The sequence below is a fragment of the Sinocyclocheilus grahami genome, unplaced genomic scaffold (assembly GCF_001515645.1).
Source record: "Sinocyclocheilus grahami isolate Dianchi unplaced genomic scaffold, SAMN03320097.WGS_v1.1 scaffold135.1, whole genome shotgun sequence".
Taxonomy (NCBI): Eukaryota; Metazoa; Chordata; class Actinopteri; order Cypriniformes; family Cyprinidae; genus Sinocyclocheilus; species Sinocyclocheilus grahami.
Window position 1 is genome coordinate 192,996 of NW_015505314.1, and position 17,020 is coordinate 210,015.

Consider the following 17,020-nt stretch of genomic DNA (forward strand, 5'->3'; position numbering starts at 1 on the left):
TATATATATATATACATACACACACACACATATATATATATACACGCACACACACACAAATATATATATATATATATACACACATACAGTACCTTTTTATGATTTTATTTTTATTCTTACCTTTGTCTTCTCTCCTCAGTTTCCATCAGGATGGCAAAGAGTTTGCGCAGCAAGTGGAGGAGAAAGATGAGGGCGGAGAAAAGAAAGAAAGTTGCACCCAAAGAGCTGGCACGACTCAAAACAGTGCTGGGTCAGGGAGAGAAAGGAGAGATCACCATGAAAGATGTCGCTGAGATCGCCACCGTTGTGCCGCCTGAGAAAGTGAAGAAGCCAGAAGATGTTGAGATGCAGAAAGAAGATGGTGAGCTTTCATAGAAACATTTAGCAATTCGGGTTTTCTCTTGTGTTTTACCATATTAAATGCTGATCTGTTGTTGCTTTGCAGCGGATGGTGGAAAGATGGATTTAGACACTAAACGCAATAAAAAGACAATGTTGGACGATCAAGGACGGTATCCGGTCTGGATGAATCAAAGGCAAGTGAAGAAGGTGAAAGCCAAACGTACGGCTAAAAAAGGAAAACCTAAGATTAAGAAGGGGCTCGCCTGGTAGATGAACTGATGTGCTTGTGCACGGACATTATTCCTGTCACAGCTGTACAGGAGCCTTGCTGTGCATCTTTTTCATGTACATTCTTTTTATTTTACGTTTATGCAACCTTGAGCGGAAAAATACTTTAGAGTGTTTGCAATTGTGAAATGTAATGATCTGTTAATGGTTGTGGCTTCTCGTTGAGAATGAGCAATGTAATTGGGATTCAACATCATGATCAAGGCTTTTCACTAGATCTCTGGCTAATATGGAGGGGAGGGGAGGGGAGGGGAGTGAGACACTGTAAGTCATCTGCATTCAGTGTATTACACAACTGACTCTTCCGATTAAATATAAAAAAAAAATCCTCTCTACTCTGTTGGTCGTCTTTACTTTGTAGTTGTGAAGTATTAGGCATTTTCTTTGTTGGCAGACAACTATGGATGAGCTTCTTTTTTTTCACTTAAATCAAATATACCTTTCTGGGGGATTTAGTTTTATTTTTTGGTCAACAAAAATGCACAACATTAAGTCAGTAAAGAAACAAGCATAAGCCAGTGGCTTGTGTATCTCTAAGGCAGCGTGGTATACTTTTACAATTAACCTCTGCACCAACCAAAAGTCTTTATAACTGTTATTTTAAAACATTAGCAAATTTGTAAATCTTCATATTGCATGCATAAAGGTTTAGAAAGCTGGTAATTGTTTTAACATTCCTCATTTAAAACTATTAACAGCATTTCACAATTACTTTGTAATCATTCTCCATGTAATATTTATCTGAGAGATTAAATGGAATATTTGCACTTTAAAAAAAATCAGTTTTTCATATTGTAGGACTGGAAATCAACTAAACATGTAATTAATAGTGGCTAGTTAAACATTTATTTAATGTTCTGTTATTCACACTGTATCGTTCAAATGTCTGGGGCCAGTAATTAATTTTTAAATAAATGAATACTGTAATTTCAGAAAGGATGCATTAAATTGATCAGAAGTAACAGAAAAAATGCATATTACAAGATTTCCATTTCAAATAAATGCTGTTGCTTATGAATTCACTATTCATCAAAACAAATCCTTAAAAACATATCAATCAGCACAACTCTTTTCAACATTGAGAATAATGTAAAATGCTTTTTGAGGACCGAATCAGCACATTAGAATGATTTCTGAAGGATCATGTGACACTGAATACTGGAGTAATGATGCTGAAAATTCAGCTTTGCATCACAGGAATAAATTGCATATTTGAAATATGTTGAAATAGAAAATTAAATTGTATTAATATTTCACAATAATATTATTTTTATCAAATAAATGCAGCCTTGGTGTGTTAAAGAGACTTATTGCAAAATAATCTTACAGACCCCAACATTTTGAACGGTAGCGTATATGATCATACACATTTTAATCTAATATCTTTATGAAAAAAAAAAATTAAATGTAAGTAATTTCAGAAAGGATGCATTAAATTGATCAGAAGTAACAGAAAAAATGCATGTTACAAGATTTCCATTTCAAATAAATGCTGTTGCTTATGAATTCACTATTCATCAAAACAAATCCTTAAAAACATATCAATCAGCACAACTCTTTTCAACATTGAGAATAATGTAAAATGCTTTTTGAGGACCGAATCAGCACATTAGAATGATTTCTGAAGGATCATGTGACACTGAATACTGGAGTAATGATGCTGAAAATTCAGCTTTGCATCACAGGAATAAATTGCATATTTGAAATATGTTGAAATAGAAAATTAAATTGTATTAATATTTCACAATAATATTATTTTTATCAAATAAATGCAGCCTTGGTGTGTTAAAGAGACTTATTGCAAAATAATCTTACAGACCCCAACATTTTGAACGGTAGCGTATATGATCATACACATTTTAATCTAATATCTTTATGAAAAAAAAAAATCAATGTTAACTGGTTACTAACCATGTGCATTGAATGGACAGTTTTGCTCAGCTAACAAATCCAGGCTCATTAAAACAACCAAAAAGAACTAATTTTCAGCCAGACTCAAATGTTCATTCTGTACATGTTAGTATATTGCACATGTATGTCATAAAAAATGCAATAAACATAATAGTCTGCAAGTGGCTAATAAACACAAATTTGATCATTGCTTATTAGCAACTAATTGAGCTCCACAAAAGTGGCAGGAAACAGGCCTGTGCGACCATGACACGTTCCTTTCCACCAACCCTCATCCACCATCTCAACGCTAGTGATGGTGTCACCTGGCATGAAGGAGATCTCGTCACTGGCCTCTGCAAAAGTATGATTGATATTCATAACACACAGCAGACTAAACAACAAAAAACTCAACGGAAATAAATTACGTAGCTCTGTAGAGTCAGTAAGGAAGCAAGGTAATAAAATACAATGTCAATGAGGTATCAATCAGTTGCTATGGACTGTAAACGTACCTCCTTGGTAGTCATAAATGGCCGTGGCTGTGTTTCCTGCCCCACTTAGATCTTCATAATCATTATCATTATCGGCAGCTGTTGAAGAAGCCAAAAAAATTAATTAGGAATTACAGCTGTTAACAATCATAAACATTTACAGCTGTTATAATTAGAACCATCTACTTTTTCTTAATGTGGCTTTGATTCCCACAGTGAACACATGTAGTAAATGTGTATGCATGTGTCAAACCTGCAGTAGCATATGAGCCAATATCCTCATAATCTTCTTCCTGAGGTACGGGGACGGAAACGGGAACACATTCATCGTAAGCTTGCTCCGGCTCCTCCTCTTCCTCCTCCTCTTCTTCAATCAGGTCAGCGGAGCGGGGCGGCAGTAATGGCGGCTCTTCATATTCAGGCTGCTCCTCTATCTGAAACACACACTGAGCAGATGAGGATCAATTCTTTCAGTGTATGTGCTTAGATAATACTGTTAAAAATACAGTTTTGGAAGTGAAAAAGAAAAAGTCATTGTATAATTTACAGTGAAAAAACGCAAATTGACACTCCCAGAATTCCCTGCTTGATACTTCACATTTGATGTTTTTTTGTCGTTGTTTCTTCTTCATTTTTTTTCTTATCAGTTGTGTACATTATGGTTTTTATCTTGCATCTAATGTTGTTTAAAGGCACAATATGTACGATTTTTTTTATTAAAATATCCCAAAACCACTAGAACAGTGTTATATATTTTGCTGACTTGTGTACTTACATTATCCCAAATGTTTCAAAGAATGTTTAAATCCAGAGAAATAAGCTATTTTAACTAGTGACACGGACCGTTTCCATAGTGTCATAACCAGTGTTGGGGGTAACGCTGTTACTTTTTTTTTTTTTTTATACCAATTTATTGATTGACAGCTCCTCCTGTCCCCATATTGAGAGAAATCAGAAGATGTAGTTTACATACCTTTCTGTGACTGATGTTTCTCTGTTTCTCCTTTGTAGTCGTAACCCAAAGCAGCCTTGTCAACTTTTTCTTTTTCCACTCCGTATTTCCCCCCGAAGCCTTTTGCATAGTCTGTGAGATGTTCAGAAAGCAGAATTATGCTTTAGAAACTATTCTTCCACCAGAAGGATGCAAATATAAGGATTGAGGTCCAGAATGCTGGTCCATATAACAGCAGAGATTAAAATGACCTTTCTGTGACTGATGTTTCTCGGTTTCTCCTTTGTAGTCGTAACCCAAAGCAGCCTTGTCAACTTTTTTGTGGGTAGTTTCACTACTGGTAATGTTTGCCAGTGTGTTTTTAAGTTGTTGCTACAATGTTGGCTAGGGTATTTAGGGTGTTGCTAGGTGGTTTGCTCAATGGTCTAGGTCAAAAGAGTTGTTTTGGAGTGGTTGGTGAAGCATTGTGGGTATTTTTCACTACTGGTAATGTTTGCCAGTGTGTTTTTAAGTAGCTGCTACAATGTTGCTAGGGTATTTTGGGTGGTTGCTAGGTGGTTTGCTCAATGGTCTAGGTCAAAAGAGTTGTTTTGGAGTGGTTGGTGAAGCATTGTGGGTAGTTTTCACTACTGGTAATGTTTGCCAGTGTGTTTTTAAGTTGTTGCTACAATGTTGCTAGGGTATTTAGGGTGGTTGCTAGGTGGTTTGCTCAATGGTCTAGGTCAAAAGAGCCCATTCTGAAGTCTCTCTATGACCTTGTGATCTCTGGATATGTGTGTGAATCCTTTTCAAATCTTCTATGGGATTTTTGACCATATTTTTTATCTGCCAGGTGAAAATCCTAAGTCAGATTGCTTAGAAAAGTAGAAACACCACTCTGTTTTGGGATTTCATTTATATCTGCATCGCTAATGGTGCAGGATGAGTGAAGCATTTCCAAACCTAAAAGATTTGTTTCAATAATCAACTTTTTTAAAACTCAAAATGAAGGCTTTACTGTAAATCAGCTGCAATGGCAAAACCAAAAATTCATTTTATCATGCAACCACACACCAGATGTGTAAGTCTTCCATTAAATAGACTTTATTTCCAAAAAATAGCCCCTATAACAGGGTAGCAGGAGGGAGAGAAAGGATCATTTACACTGATTTTACAGATAAAACACTTACTGGGCTGTTCTTAAAATCGCACTGTAAATAGAGACGACATTTTAACCACAATCTAAACCATCCCTATACAGCCCAGACAGATCAGCGTGACAGTAATTAAGTGAGAAGTCCAGCTCCAGCTCAGAAAACTGGAAATAAGCAGAACATGAATGACTACTGAAGCTTTTTATAACTGAAACAGAATAAAAACAAAAATAGAAATTCATGGCATTTCATTTACGTCTTTAAGGTGAATAAAAGCAATAGTAGTCCAGATGTAAAGAATATGACGTGTAGTGTGTTAAAGAAAATAAACACCAACAAAATGAACAAATAAACCACCAATTAAAAAAGAACAAATATAAATGACAGTATTGCACCAAGCTGGCAGACTAGTCTGCCATGAAAGGAAACAGTCAGCACACTAGGACATTTCTAGAAGACTTTTGACGTCTTGCCATGCAGACACATCCAGTATCTGTATCAGTTTTGCCGTTACATTACACATGAATGCATTTGAATGACTTTATGCAGAAATAAAGAGATATCAAGAAAGAAAACTAATTACAGGAAGCTGGAATGTGGTCAAAATAAGTCTTTTTATGTCTACCTTTATGCATTCGACAGACAATGTGAAAGATCCAGTTAGACAGATGCTGGCATTTTCCAGACGCATAAAAATTCCTTCATTAATTTGGGCTTTCTTAAAGGGTAAAATAATGTTCTTGAGGAAGTGCAGGTTGTGCCCTAGTGTTACTAGTATTGACAAGCCCCAATAAAACTGGGTGGAAATAATTTTTTTGTCAGAACGCTCTGGGAAAAAAAAGAAAAAAAACTGATCAGATGTAACTTTGGTAAATAAGCAAGGAAAAATATTCTTATAAGATTGTGAATTAATCCTGTGTTAAATAATGTGTCCATTGTTTTGTATGATAAGTGAATGAGCATGTAACCGTCTCTCTCTCAGTAAAGCGTGAAGAATCTCTCTCACAGATATCCTCCCATGCATAGCAGCAACAGCACGTGAACAGTCAGCAGGTAGAGTGACAGCAGCAGAGGGGTTCGCTGACGAGAGCAGAATGCAACTCGCAGCATCCGCAGTAACCCAGGTCCATCATTTCGAGTCTAAGGTAAAAGAGAAAATACATAGAAAAACATATCCAATATATAGAATTACAAAAAAAAATACTCCGCTTTACTGATAAAATAATATAATCAAATATATTCCATTATAAAGGCCTACAGTAAATCAGACATTACATTTGTTATAGCATGTTTATGCATGTTGAAACAAAACAATGTGGAATGCATTAAAGGGGTTGTGTTTACCCGTGTAACTGCGCCCTCTGGAGGCTCAATAAGGACAGCCGTCTCTGACATCATGGCTTCAGAAGCTGTCTGCCACTCCCCCCGTGTATAGCTATAAATGATGAAGTGACACATGTAATATTTAGTCTTTAATCAATATTTTAGGGATTTAAATGTGAAAAGTGAAGCATGAAATATGTGAATAAAAACTGCATTTGGTTCATATGCAGTTGCCCCAAAATATAAGTAGTTCAGAGGAAAGGTTCAGATGATTTAGTTTGACATTCTGTATCTAAACAATTATATGACATTCATATGCCTTTTTTTTAAGACTTAAGTGTGTGAAAGTGGCCAAATAATTTTTGGGGCCAGTGTATATGCTATATTTTACAGTATGCACCAATAATGGCCAGAGCCAGGGGTAGTGAGTTTATCTTAATTAATCTGAGATTAGGGTCAAACCGTTTGAGGCGATCCTGTGCAGTGATGAGCTGCTCCTCTACTAGTAGTCTCTGTTCTAACTCCTCATCCAGCCTGACAGAAACACAGAGTTGAAGAGTTACTGTACAGACATGGTATTATACAAAAGCCATTGATTAAAAAAAAGGAAATTGATAAGATTGATAGGGAAAAAGACCAAACAGAGAAAAATGTTTTACTACTTTTAATTTTTTTTTTACTGTGATCAGTGATACACACTAACATACTTTCACATATATATTTCACATTCCTTTCAAATACAGTATTAGCTGTATGTTAGCTATTAGCTGGAGTATTATCAACAACTGCTATCAATGCAGTTTGTGGCACAGGTGCTAAAGAGATTGACAGCATGCAGCTGTGGGTCAGTATAATTAAAAAATAAGACTAAACTTGGCAGCAGTACCTTCTCTGGAGTTCAATGCACTCAGCTTTATAGCCCTCGTTGTGCTCTAGAGGGCCACCAGGGGCAGCGTCTACTGCAAGGCTTCCCTAAAAAACGAATAAATTAGTATCGGATGCCTCACACTAAAGACAATGAAACAGATCAAGGACTTCTCAGATTTATACTTAAATATACAGTGGGTTCAACAGACTGACACCACTAGTGAAATAAGCAAAACTGTGGCACAAGTCCAATCTCATACAAGGCGTATTAATGAACAGTAGTACAGTGAAAAGAATAAAACCTATAAATGTCTCTAGCTACACAAAACGAGGCAGATAGATTGACGGGAAAAAAAACATTTCTAGGTTGCTTTCAATGTCTCATATTTGAAAAGGAGACTATAGTTTTTACCTGTCTTTGTGTGTGCTCATGCCGGAATTTTGATGCCTGCGCTTCCTCCAGCATGGCAGCAAGCTGGCGAACCTGCTGGTCCCTTTCTGAGAGGGTGGTCAGGGTCTGCTGCTTCAAGAGCTCAGCCTGGCCCTGCCAGTCCATCCTCTCAAGTCTATACATGGAAACATTTAGTAAGAAATTGTAAGAAACAATGTTTTTTACTTTCAGTGAAATTAGAAATTATGGTCACTAAGTCTACAAAAATTTTCGGCTAACTTCTTTGAGGCTGTCTGAACAGTCGTTTACTTTTACCACACCAATAAAACAGTCATTTACATTTTCCACACCAATCAAATTGGACAGAATAAGCTACCAAAGGGACCATACTTCCAACAATCAGAAGCATGGCTCTGCAAGACTACCACCAAAACAGCAGAATGGCAGCGGGCAATTGACATTAGTTAAACCCCTGAGTCTCACCTGAGCATTTCCAGTTCTTGATTATATCTGTCCATCTGTGCGTCTCTGTCTCTAAGCTCTGCCATGATATTTTCCTCTCGCTCCCCTGCCCTTCTTCTCTCATCCTCCAGAGCCTGAGAGAGCCCGGATAGTTCACCAGATCCAAGTCTGTCCAATTCAGACCGCTGCAAGTCCAACTGTTCCAACTGAGGTACAATTAATAGGTTGCAAATGTTATTAGAAGGCAGGATGCAAAAACTAATACTTAGGCTTCCAATAAATGATCAATTAAAAACATACCATTCTTTCCCTGTCATTTTGCAGTGCTGTTAGGGCATTTTTTAGGCTCCACACTTCTCCTTTGGAGCCACTTGGAGGAGAAGCTGGGTGAGCCGTCTGGTTTATCTCATCTAAATGGAGACGCAGCTCCTTGGCCTCGCGTATAGCCTGATCTCTTGCATCCTGCAGAGAGGTCATGGCTTGACCAAAAGACTGATTCTGAGCTCGAAGCTGAGAGGCTGTTTCCCTCTCCTCCAGAAGCTGCTGCTCCATCACCAGCAGGTCTCGTGCCAACTCCGCAACCCTTTCCTCGGCTGTTTCAGCTTCGGTGCGCAGAACACCGCCTTCCCAGCGCAGCTCCTTCAACTCTTTGCTGTGGACTGCCTGGGTCTCCTTCTCCAATTCCAAGGTCTCCTCCAAGGTGGTGATACGCTTTCTAGCAGCTTGGAGCTGTTCCCTCAGCTTCTCTACCTCGGCCCCTGGTGCTTCTTGCTTATCGACTCTAACAATTCCTTCACTGGCTTGGCTCAAGTTCTCCTGCTCCAATGGCGGTACCTTTCCTTGTGCAACATCTTTTACAAGAGCCTGAATTTGGCTCTCTAAATCTCCTTTCTCTCTCTCCAGAAAACTGATGCGCTCTACTTGGGCAGCTAGAATCTGCTTGTGCTGGGAGTCCTTCATAGCAAGAACCTGGTTCAGGTCATTTCTGTAGCCATGAAGTTGGGCAGCCAGCTTGGCATTCTCAGCATTGAGGTCATCCCGCTGTGACAACAAGGCTCGAATCTCCTCCTTTAACCCGTTGTTTTCTCCTGCAGCCTCTTGGATCAGACTGTCCTTCTCCATCATAACCTGAGAGACCATGAGACCAAGGACGAGTTGGAATTTCAAATGTATGCAAATTAATTATGAATTAATTAAGGCAAATGAGGCTATATTTTAAAAATATAATTAACTATTTAGAGCCACATTACCTGGAGATGTCTTTCCTCTAGCTGCTTGTATTGGCTGAGCACTCTGTCTCTGTCATCCTGCAAGGAGCCCATAGCCTTGGTAAAGGACTCAAGTTGAGCTCTGCTCTGGAAGGTGTCCTCCTCAGCCTTACGAAGCTTCTCTTCTAAACCATGCAACTCCTCTCTCTTCTTCTCCAGTTCTTTCTCTGCCATCTCGGCCCTTCCATCTGCATCCTTCCTAGCCTCCTCTACAGCCTAAAAGAACAGAAAGAATATCTATCATTTTATGGTGTTAAATTGCCTACAATGAGATTAATGAATATGCATGCATTTGTTTCAGAAACTTTATTTTCAGTATATTAAGTACCTGTGTCACAGCTTGCTCCTTCTCACCAAGGAGTTCCATCTCCCTCTTCTCCTTCTCATCCAATGCTGCCTGAAGATTGTCAGTAAGGTTCTTTGAAGATGCCAGGTCTGTCTCCAGTTGCTCCAGCCTCAAGCATAGTCTCCTTTCTTCTGTCTCCCTTTCCTTGATCACTGCACGTGCCTCATTAGCATCACTCTGAAGCTTGTCTACTGCTTCTTCTAGAGCTTTGGTCCGGTGCCGTAGTCCCTCTGCCTCTGTCTCCAGGGTAGTCAGCTGAGAACGAGTTTGGGTCAGGTTGGTCTCTACCAAAGTGAGCTTGTGCTGCAGATCCCCTCTTTCTTTCTCAAGAGCTGCAAGGCTTTCATTATGTTTCTTTACTGCCTCAGACAGCTCTAGCTGTAGGTTCTCCTCTGCCTTTTGCATTCTGCAGACATAGAGCATATTCATTTTTTTAAATTTAAAGTTTAATTAACAAAACTTTATTTAAAAATAAAAAAGACAACAAACCTTTCCAATAAACTCTGCAGCTCCTCTTTTTGGGTGGTCTCCCTCTGGAGTTGCTCAGCAAGTTCTTTAGCATGGGTCTCAGCCCCCCGAACATCAGCCTCCTTTTTCTGTAGCTCACTATGAAAACGACTCTCCCATTGCTTGGCCTCATCCAGCACTCGATCCCGATCATCCTGCAGGGACGACATGGAGCGCGAAAAGGCTGCTAACCGAGCCAGTGCTTCATCCAGACGTGCTTGCATTTCCTGGGCATGCCTATCTGCGGTCTCAGCAATTCTCCTTGCCTCAAGAGTTGCCTCTTCCTCCCTCTCCCGCTCCCGGTAAGATTTCTCTAGTCTTAATTCTATCTGTTTAAGCTCGGCTCCAAGACGATACCTGACTTCATCCAGGGTACGCTCCGCATCTGCCTTCAACTCAGCCTCTTTGCACTGTACCATTTGTTCAGCAGCTAGTTTGTCTGCTTGGGCCTGCTTTGCTTCTTCCAGCACCATGTCCAGCTTCCCTTTACATGTTGAAAGTTCAGATGCAATACTTGTTCTGTCTTGCATAATCTTTGCAATTTCCAAGCGTGCTGCCTCAAGTTCTGCACTCAGCTCATCTCTTCCCAAAGTCAATGACTTAAATTCTTTAACCAGTTCACTTATTCTTTCCTGGTACTCAATGCAGTTTTTCTGTAGCTGACGAACTTCCATTTGCTTCTCCCTCAGCAGTTCCTCAAGTTGACGTGTCCTGTTTTGACTACCTTCTTTAAACCGCTGTGCTGATTTCAACTTCTGCTCCAGCTCTCTTTGTTTGCCTGCCTCAGCCTCTGCTCTTTCTCGTTGGGCCTGCCTCATGTCTTCTTCCATCCTGGCTGCCCGGTCCCTCTCACTTGCCACCTCAGCCCGCACTCTCTCCAGTTTCTCCAGTTCCTTCTGCATGTCTGTAAGGCGATCACGACTGTCAGATGCCTCTTGCTGGTAGCCTGCAATGCTGCCATTGAGCTGAGCCAGCTGGTTCATTAACCGCTCCTCCAAGTCATCCCTTTCAGCCTCTAGGCTAGTGCGAAGTTCTTGCAGTTGGGTCTCTTTCTTAGAAAGCTCTTCATTCTGAAGACCCTCTCTTTCTAAAGACTCCTGTAGGTGCTGCTTGAGGGACGCAAGCTCTGCATTAAGCGTTGACTCTTGCTTGCTTCTGGATTCCATGTGATCTTCAAGAGCAGCTTCAAGTTCCTTTATCTTATTCTCTGCTGTTTTGAGAGAGGTTTCCAGTTCCTTGAGCATCTCCTCTGTTTGAGCAGTCATCTCAACGTTTGCTTGCACTTCTGTGACTTCTTGCTCAAGAGCAGTACCAATGGATTCCAATGGCTCTTGAATTTCACTTAAATCAGGACTTCTCTGCTGTGTGTCAACTTTAACTTCCTGAATAGCTTTCACGGAGCATGTGTCCAGGGTCTCACTGCCCTTTCTGTCAATTTCCTCAGCCAAACGCTGTCTCAACTCCTCAGCTTCATGCTCCAAAGAGTTTTTATCATCCATAACAATATTGTAATTTTTTTTCAAGGTCTCAAACTCTTGTTTGACTCTCTCAAGCTCTTGTTTCAGCTCAGTTTCTGTATGTTTGGTCAATTTCTTCTCTTCCTGCTCCCTAAGCCTTTCATTTTCTTCCTCTAGATCCATAATCTTCTGATGCTTAACCTTGGCAAACTTTCTCATTTTTTCTTTCACAACATCTACCTCCTTCATAGCTTCCTCCGCTAACCTCTCAGCCTCATGTCTGGCCGCCTCATGAGCTCGTGCCTTGGCTGCTAACTCCTGCCTCTCCTGTCGAGCAGCTTCCAGCACTCGTCTTACTCGTTCAGCCTCATCACTCACATTTTCATATGACTTGAGGAGGGATTCATACTCCTCTTTCATGCTTTGCACCTTTTCTTCCAACTGCCTGCACGCTTGTTCGGATTCCTCTTTGGCACTCTCTGCTTGATGTTTACATGCATCCTTCTCATTCAAAACACCCTCCATAGCAAGTTTAAGGCTCTCACAGGAGGCATGCAGACTCTGGTTTTCCAACAAAGTTCGATCCACCTCCTCAATTAACTTCTCCCTCTCTTCTCTTGACTTGTTCAGCTCTAACTCTATTAACTCCAGCTTCTGTTGTAGCTCTAATTTGATCTTCTCAGCAGCAGCCTGTTCCTCCTTCAGCACCTTTTTCTCTTTGAGTGCCTCCTTACGTGACACAAGAGCAGCCTGCAGTTTGCGTTGAAGCTGTTGGAGTTTGGCACTATTATCCTTCTCTTCTTCCTCACGTTGTGGCATTTCTGCTTCCAGTTTTTGAGCTCTATCTTGCTCAGCTTTAAGAACTTCTTGTAGGGAAGCAATCTGCTGATCTTTCTCCAGTACCGTTGCCTGCATCTTAAGTAAAAGAGAACTTTGTTCACTAAGCTGTTGGCTTAAATCAACAATCTCATCATTCTTGTTTTTAAGAAATTGTTTAAATTCTTCCACTTCTAACTGAAGTGCTTTGACTGGGGACTCAGCATCTGAGATGCTTCTTTTAGCTGCTTCCCAAGCTTCATCCACCTCCGCTTTCAGCTTCACTGCATGAGTTTCGGATCTCTGATATTTTTCTCTAAGAACTTCCATTTCTTCAGTGAGAGCATCAATCTGCCTCTCTTTTTCTCTCAAGGCTTCAAGTTCTTCACAAAACTCTTTGAATTTGCCATCAGTGAGTGATTGAGAGGATTGGCTCTCTTGTAGATGCACCTCTAATTCTGCACGAGCAGCCTGCTCAACTCTTAATTCCTCCTGGAGAGCATTTCTATTTTCCTCATGATCTTTTACCATGCACTGTTGAGATTGCTCACCAGGTTTGTTATGTTGTTGTGACTCAGTCTCAGCAAAATCCACCCAGTCCTCCTGAACCCAATCGTTTGTCTCTGGTTTCTCTAAATTCTGTGTAGCAGACCCAATATTCCTCTCCACATTTACACTCACCACTTTATCTGTATCGTTCTTTGATTCTAGCAGACCCTCAAGCTCTATAATACGATTCAACAACCCAGTTTTTTCTCTCTCCTCAGTTTGGAGGCTTTCAAAAAGGTCACTGTACTCCACTTTCTGTTGTTTCATCTGATCAAGATGATGGCAATCTTTCTCTTGAGCTTTCACAACAGCATCCTCATGAGCATTAGTAGCTTCCTGAAGCTTTTTATGCAATATTTCAATGTCAGATTCCATGGACGCTATCTGTGAAATTAGCTTATTTTTGTCCTCAGCCATCTGTGACATTGGTTGTTCAGTTAGTTGTACATACTGCTCTGTCAAATGTTGTATTTCTGCATGTGACTCAGTCAATGCTTGATCTTGGTTACTGATTTTTTGTTTCAGACTTGTTAAGGTCTCTTCTTTTAAATTTAAGTAATCTCTGGTCTCTTGCAACAAAGCATCAAGTCTCTGTATTTCTTTCTCTTTTTCCTTAATTTCATTTTTGAATTGAAGAGTTATTTCCTCACCTATTTCCTTTTCTTCCCTGCTCTCAGCCTCCTTCTCAAAGTCTGCAACTTTTTTCATCAATTCTTTCCGCTGTATCAGAGCTGCCTGCAGCTTTCTCTTGACATGTTCTCCATCTTTCTTCATAGCAGCCATTTGAGAATTCAGGTCCTCCTTCTCCTTTTGTAAAGCAACAAGCTCCTCACATTCTGCTGTTTTATCCTCTTTGATTTTCTGCTGGTCATCCCTGACACTCTCAAGTTCATGTATTTGCTCTTTTAGCTTTTTGACTTCACTGGATATTGCAAACTTTTCCTCTCCGGCCTGGAGTAGTTTGGCAGTCATGCTATCATTGAGTTCCATCATCTCCTGGTCTTTCTGTGAAAGACACTTTTGTAGATCTTCCAGCTCAGCAGTCCTGTCAATGAGAGCAGTTTTTGCCATATCAGCCTCCTGAGAGACCTGCACTAACCTGCCCTCCATGTCCAAGAGCTTCTGTTCCAGTTCGGAGGAAGTGAGCTCTCTGTCCTCCAGTTGAGCAGTTAGCATTCTAGCTTGACCTTCTTGTTCAACAAGTCTCAGATGGACTTCATCAAGGCTTGCCTGTAAGGCTTTCAGCTTATCATCTTTAGAGAGAACCTCTTCCTGCAAGTTTTCAAACTGCTCAGCAACATTTTGCCTATCTAATTTTTCTTGCTCAAACAATGCCTTAACTTCAATCAGCTCTTTCTCGTATATATTTGCCCTAGACTGAGCCTCATTTTTGGAATCTGTAACTGACTTCAATGCTTTCTCCAGCTGGAAGACTCTCTCCTGTGATTGTAAAGCGGAGTCTTTCAGCTGCTGAAGTTCTCCCAGAAGTTCACTATATCTTTTCTGAATCTCTTCTGCTAATATCTGAGCAAAAGCCTGACCTTTGCTTGAATCTGTATTTAGCAGACTTCCCTCCTGTTGGCCAAGATGTACCTGCACAGTTTCATGGATAACTAAAGATGGTGATTCAATATCAACTATGCAGCTAGTTGATGCAACATGCTCTTCACCGGTCTCTTCCCAAGATTGCATGGATAAGCGTAGTGAGGCAAAGTCCTGAATTTGGGGTGCCCACTCTTGAGTCCCATCTTGGTTGACTGCTTCTAGAAGAGTCCAGCTACTATGAGCCACCTCTGAGTCACTGCTTGTCACCATCTCATCCGAGGAGGTACCCTTTGATTCTCCAGGAGACTCAGGATGAGGTGCTATAAGCTCAGGGCTACTCTCATTGCCAGCAGAGACTGACAGAACAGATCTACTGTCTACTGCCACAAGTGTTGTCTCTTGCTCTTGTGTGCCCTCAAGAACCTCAGATAGAGCTGTAGTGTTATCATGCAACCCAGCGATATCTCTTCTGCTTGCACTGTCGGCACTTTCCTCCACTGGAATACTTTTGCTTGTGGTGAGTGACAGTTTTTCTTTGAGAGCAAAGAATTCCCTTTCTCTGTCTGCAAGCTGCTGCTCCAAAAACAGTATCCGATCGGTCTGTAATTTGTTTTCTGAACTATGTCCATCTCCACTGTTATCTGAGGGTAGCATTTTTGAGAAGAAAGAAAAATCATGAGACAATCATGTGAAAATCATCAAATAGGCCTTGCATTAAACATGCAAAATGCATCATGTAAAAAAAAATAAAAAATTTCAAGAATAAATTCTTAACTTCATGTTTTTGTTTTGCGTATTGACTGGGGAAACCAGTCTTTCTGGTTGTCCTAACTAATATCTTAACATTGCAAACAAGTTTACAAACCACAATGTTAAAAGGCATGTTCTCTACTAGAGAGCAAGGCTATTATGGAAGAACATGGAACTGCTGTCACTGAAAGAAACAAAAAGAAAGTACATTCAGCTACACAAGGGCAAACATTAAACTCACCCTGGTGTGTCCTGTCCAAATCCCTCACAGACAGCTCAGTCACATGATCACATAATGACTCACCAGTAACCTTGGAAAGACAAACGGTATGTTTACACTAATGCATGCTTACTGAGAGTGCACTTGTTTATTGAATTGCCACCGTAACTGCAGGTATTTCAATGCTATTACAGACCATACCTTTATTAATACTTCATAATTATGCACTTATATGTGGGGGCCAGTAATCGAAACAGAGGATGAAATTCGAGAGGATTATGATATCTCTGACCTGATAAGTTGTGAGACAAACCGTCTAGGCATTAATGTCACCTTGTGTCTGTCGCACCAGACACAGCTTGTGCTATATACATCCAAATGTGTTTGCCATTCAGACACATTGCCCTAAACAATTCTGTGCACCATCTCCATTGCATTAATATCTTTTTTGTCCTGATCATTAGGTGCAAATACTAAATCTGATCAGGAAAATAACAGCAGAGCTCTGTACAACAATCCATACAATTTTAAGCATCATTCATTCATAGCAAAAATAATGCAGGACAGATTTAATACCAAGAACCCCAAGTACTTTTTTTTGAACACCTAAGTATGAGTGATAGTAATATTTCCTTATTAATTGCATTCAAAACACTCATAAGTTCAAATAAATAACAAGAACAAATATTTATCAGTGTCAATTAGGGTTGGGTGATGTCTACAAAATACAGTGAGACATTAGGCCCTTTCGCACCGCTTTAGTTCCAGAACTAAACGTACTGGGACGATTTTGCACGAACTATTTCCCAGTACTATTTATAGGGTTGCATTCGCACCGAGAGTATGTACTAAGAAGTGACGTAAGCCGGTCAACAGCGTCGTCATTTGTGCGCGGCGTTCAACAACAGAAACAAAGAACAACATTACATTATTAGGAGGATGGAGGACGCTGTGATCGGAGCTGTGTGTTTGTTGTGTCTCGCGGGTTTCACAGTGGACATGGAAAGTCGACGTATACGTAAAGCGATTGAAAGAACGGAAAAGGAGGACTAAGAATCTCCAACAACAACTGGCAGTGCTACATTTGCTACAAGTGCCAGCACTTCAGCGTCCGTCCATCTATCGCTGTTCTCCATACTTGTGAAATAAGTTGACATGCTTACAGTATGTTTACACGGTGTTTTAAATCATGGCAGGTGAGGGCGTCTTCGTACGCGTTTGGCCAATTAGTGTCTACTTGCGTCACGATTAGTACCAGTTGTGCTGGTTAGACCCTGCTCTGGAGTAGGAGCTAATTTGGTTCTCAAAAAAGGCAGTCCGGTACTAAAAATCACTCCCAGTTCCAGCGGTGCGAACACGCCGAAAAGTGGGTAGTTCCACAATTAGTTCTGGTACTATGAAAAGGTTCCTGCGGTGCGAA

The 17,020-nt window shown here is 40.3% G+C and overlaps 2 protein-coding genes and 1 long non-coding RNA gene across 7 annotated transcripts in view; 1 reads left to right on the plus strand and 2 right to left on the minus strand.

The window, feature by feature from the left end:
• The window catches only part of llph (LLP homolog, long-term synaptic facilitation factor), a 1,918-nt gene extending 1,217 nt beyond the window's left edge, over positions 1-701 (plus strand). Inside the window, exons 2-3 of the mRNA XM_016279952.1 lie at positions 138-361; positions 446-701. Coding sequence (XP_016135438.1) covers positions 151-361; positions 446-612 — 378 coding nt within the window. The 5' untranslated portion in view covers positions 138-150 and the 3' untranslated portion in view covers positions 613-701. The remainder of the gene's footprint in view (positions 1-137; positions 362-445) is intronic.
• Positions 702-2,389: 1,688 nt separating this feature from the next.
• Positions 2,390-3,512, minus strand: LOC107590983 (uncharacterized). Its single transcript, XR_001609844.1, has 3 exons — positions 3,268-3,512; positions 3,036-3,113; positions 2,390-2,876 (listed from the first exon to the last, which is right to left on the minus strand). It is a non-coding gene; the product is annotated as an uncharacterized lncRNA (long non-coding RNA).
• Positions 3,513-5,025: 1,513 nt separating this feature from the next.
• LOC107590960 (golgin subfamily B member 1-like) overlaps positions 5,026-17,020 on the minus strand; it is a 29,194-nt gene continuing 17,199 nt past the window's right edge. For all 5 annotated transcript variants that reach the window (XM_016279923.1, XM_016279920.1, XM_016279922.1 and 2 more), the window contains 11 exons: positions 15,622-15,691; positions 10,246-15,271; positions 9,739-10,162; positions 9,393-9,626; positions 8,443-9,270; positions 8,164-8,348; positions 7,702-7,855; positions 7,309-7,394; positions 6,885-6,956; positions 6,444-6,534; positions 5,026-6,239 (listed from right to left, as the gene is read on the minus strand). In XM_016279923.1, the coding sequence (XP_016135409.1) occupies positions 6,102-6,239; positions 6,444-6,534; positions 6,885-6,956; positions 7,309-7,394; positions 7,702-7,855; positions 8,164-8,348; positions 8,443-9,270; positions 9,393-9,626; positions 9,739-10,162; positions 10,246-15,271; positions 15,622-15,691 (7,308 nt within the window). In that variant the 3' untranslated portion in view covers positions 5,026-6,101. The remainder of the gene's footprint in view (positions 6,240-6,443; positions 6,535-6,884; positions 6,957-7,308; positions 7,395-7,701; positions 7,856-8,163; positions 8,349-8,442; positions 9,271-9,392; positions 9,627-9,738; positions 10,163-10,245; positions 15,272-15,621; positions 15,692-17,020) is intronic.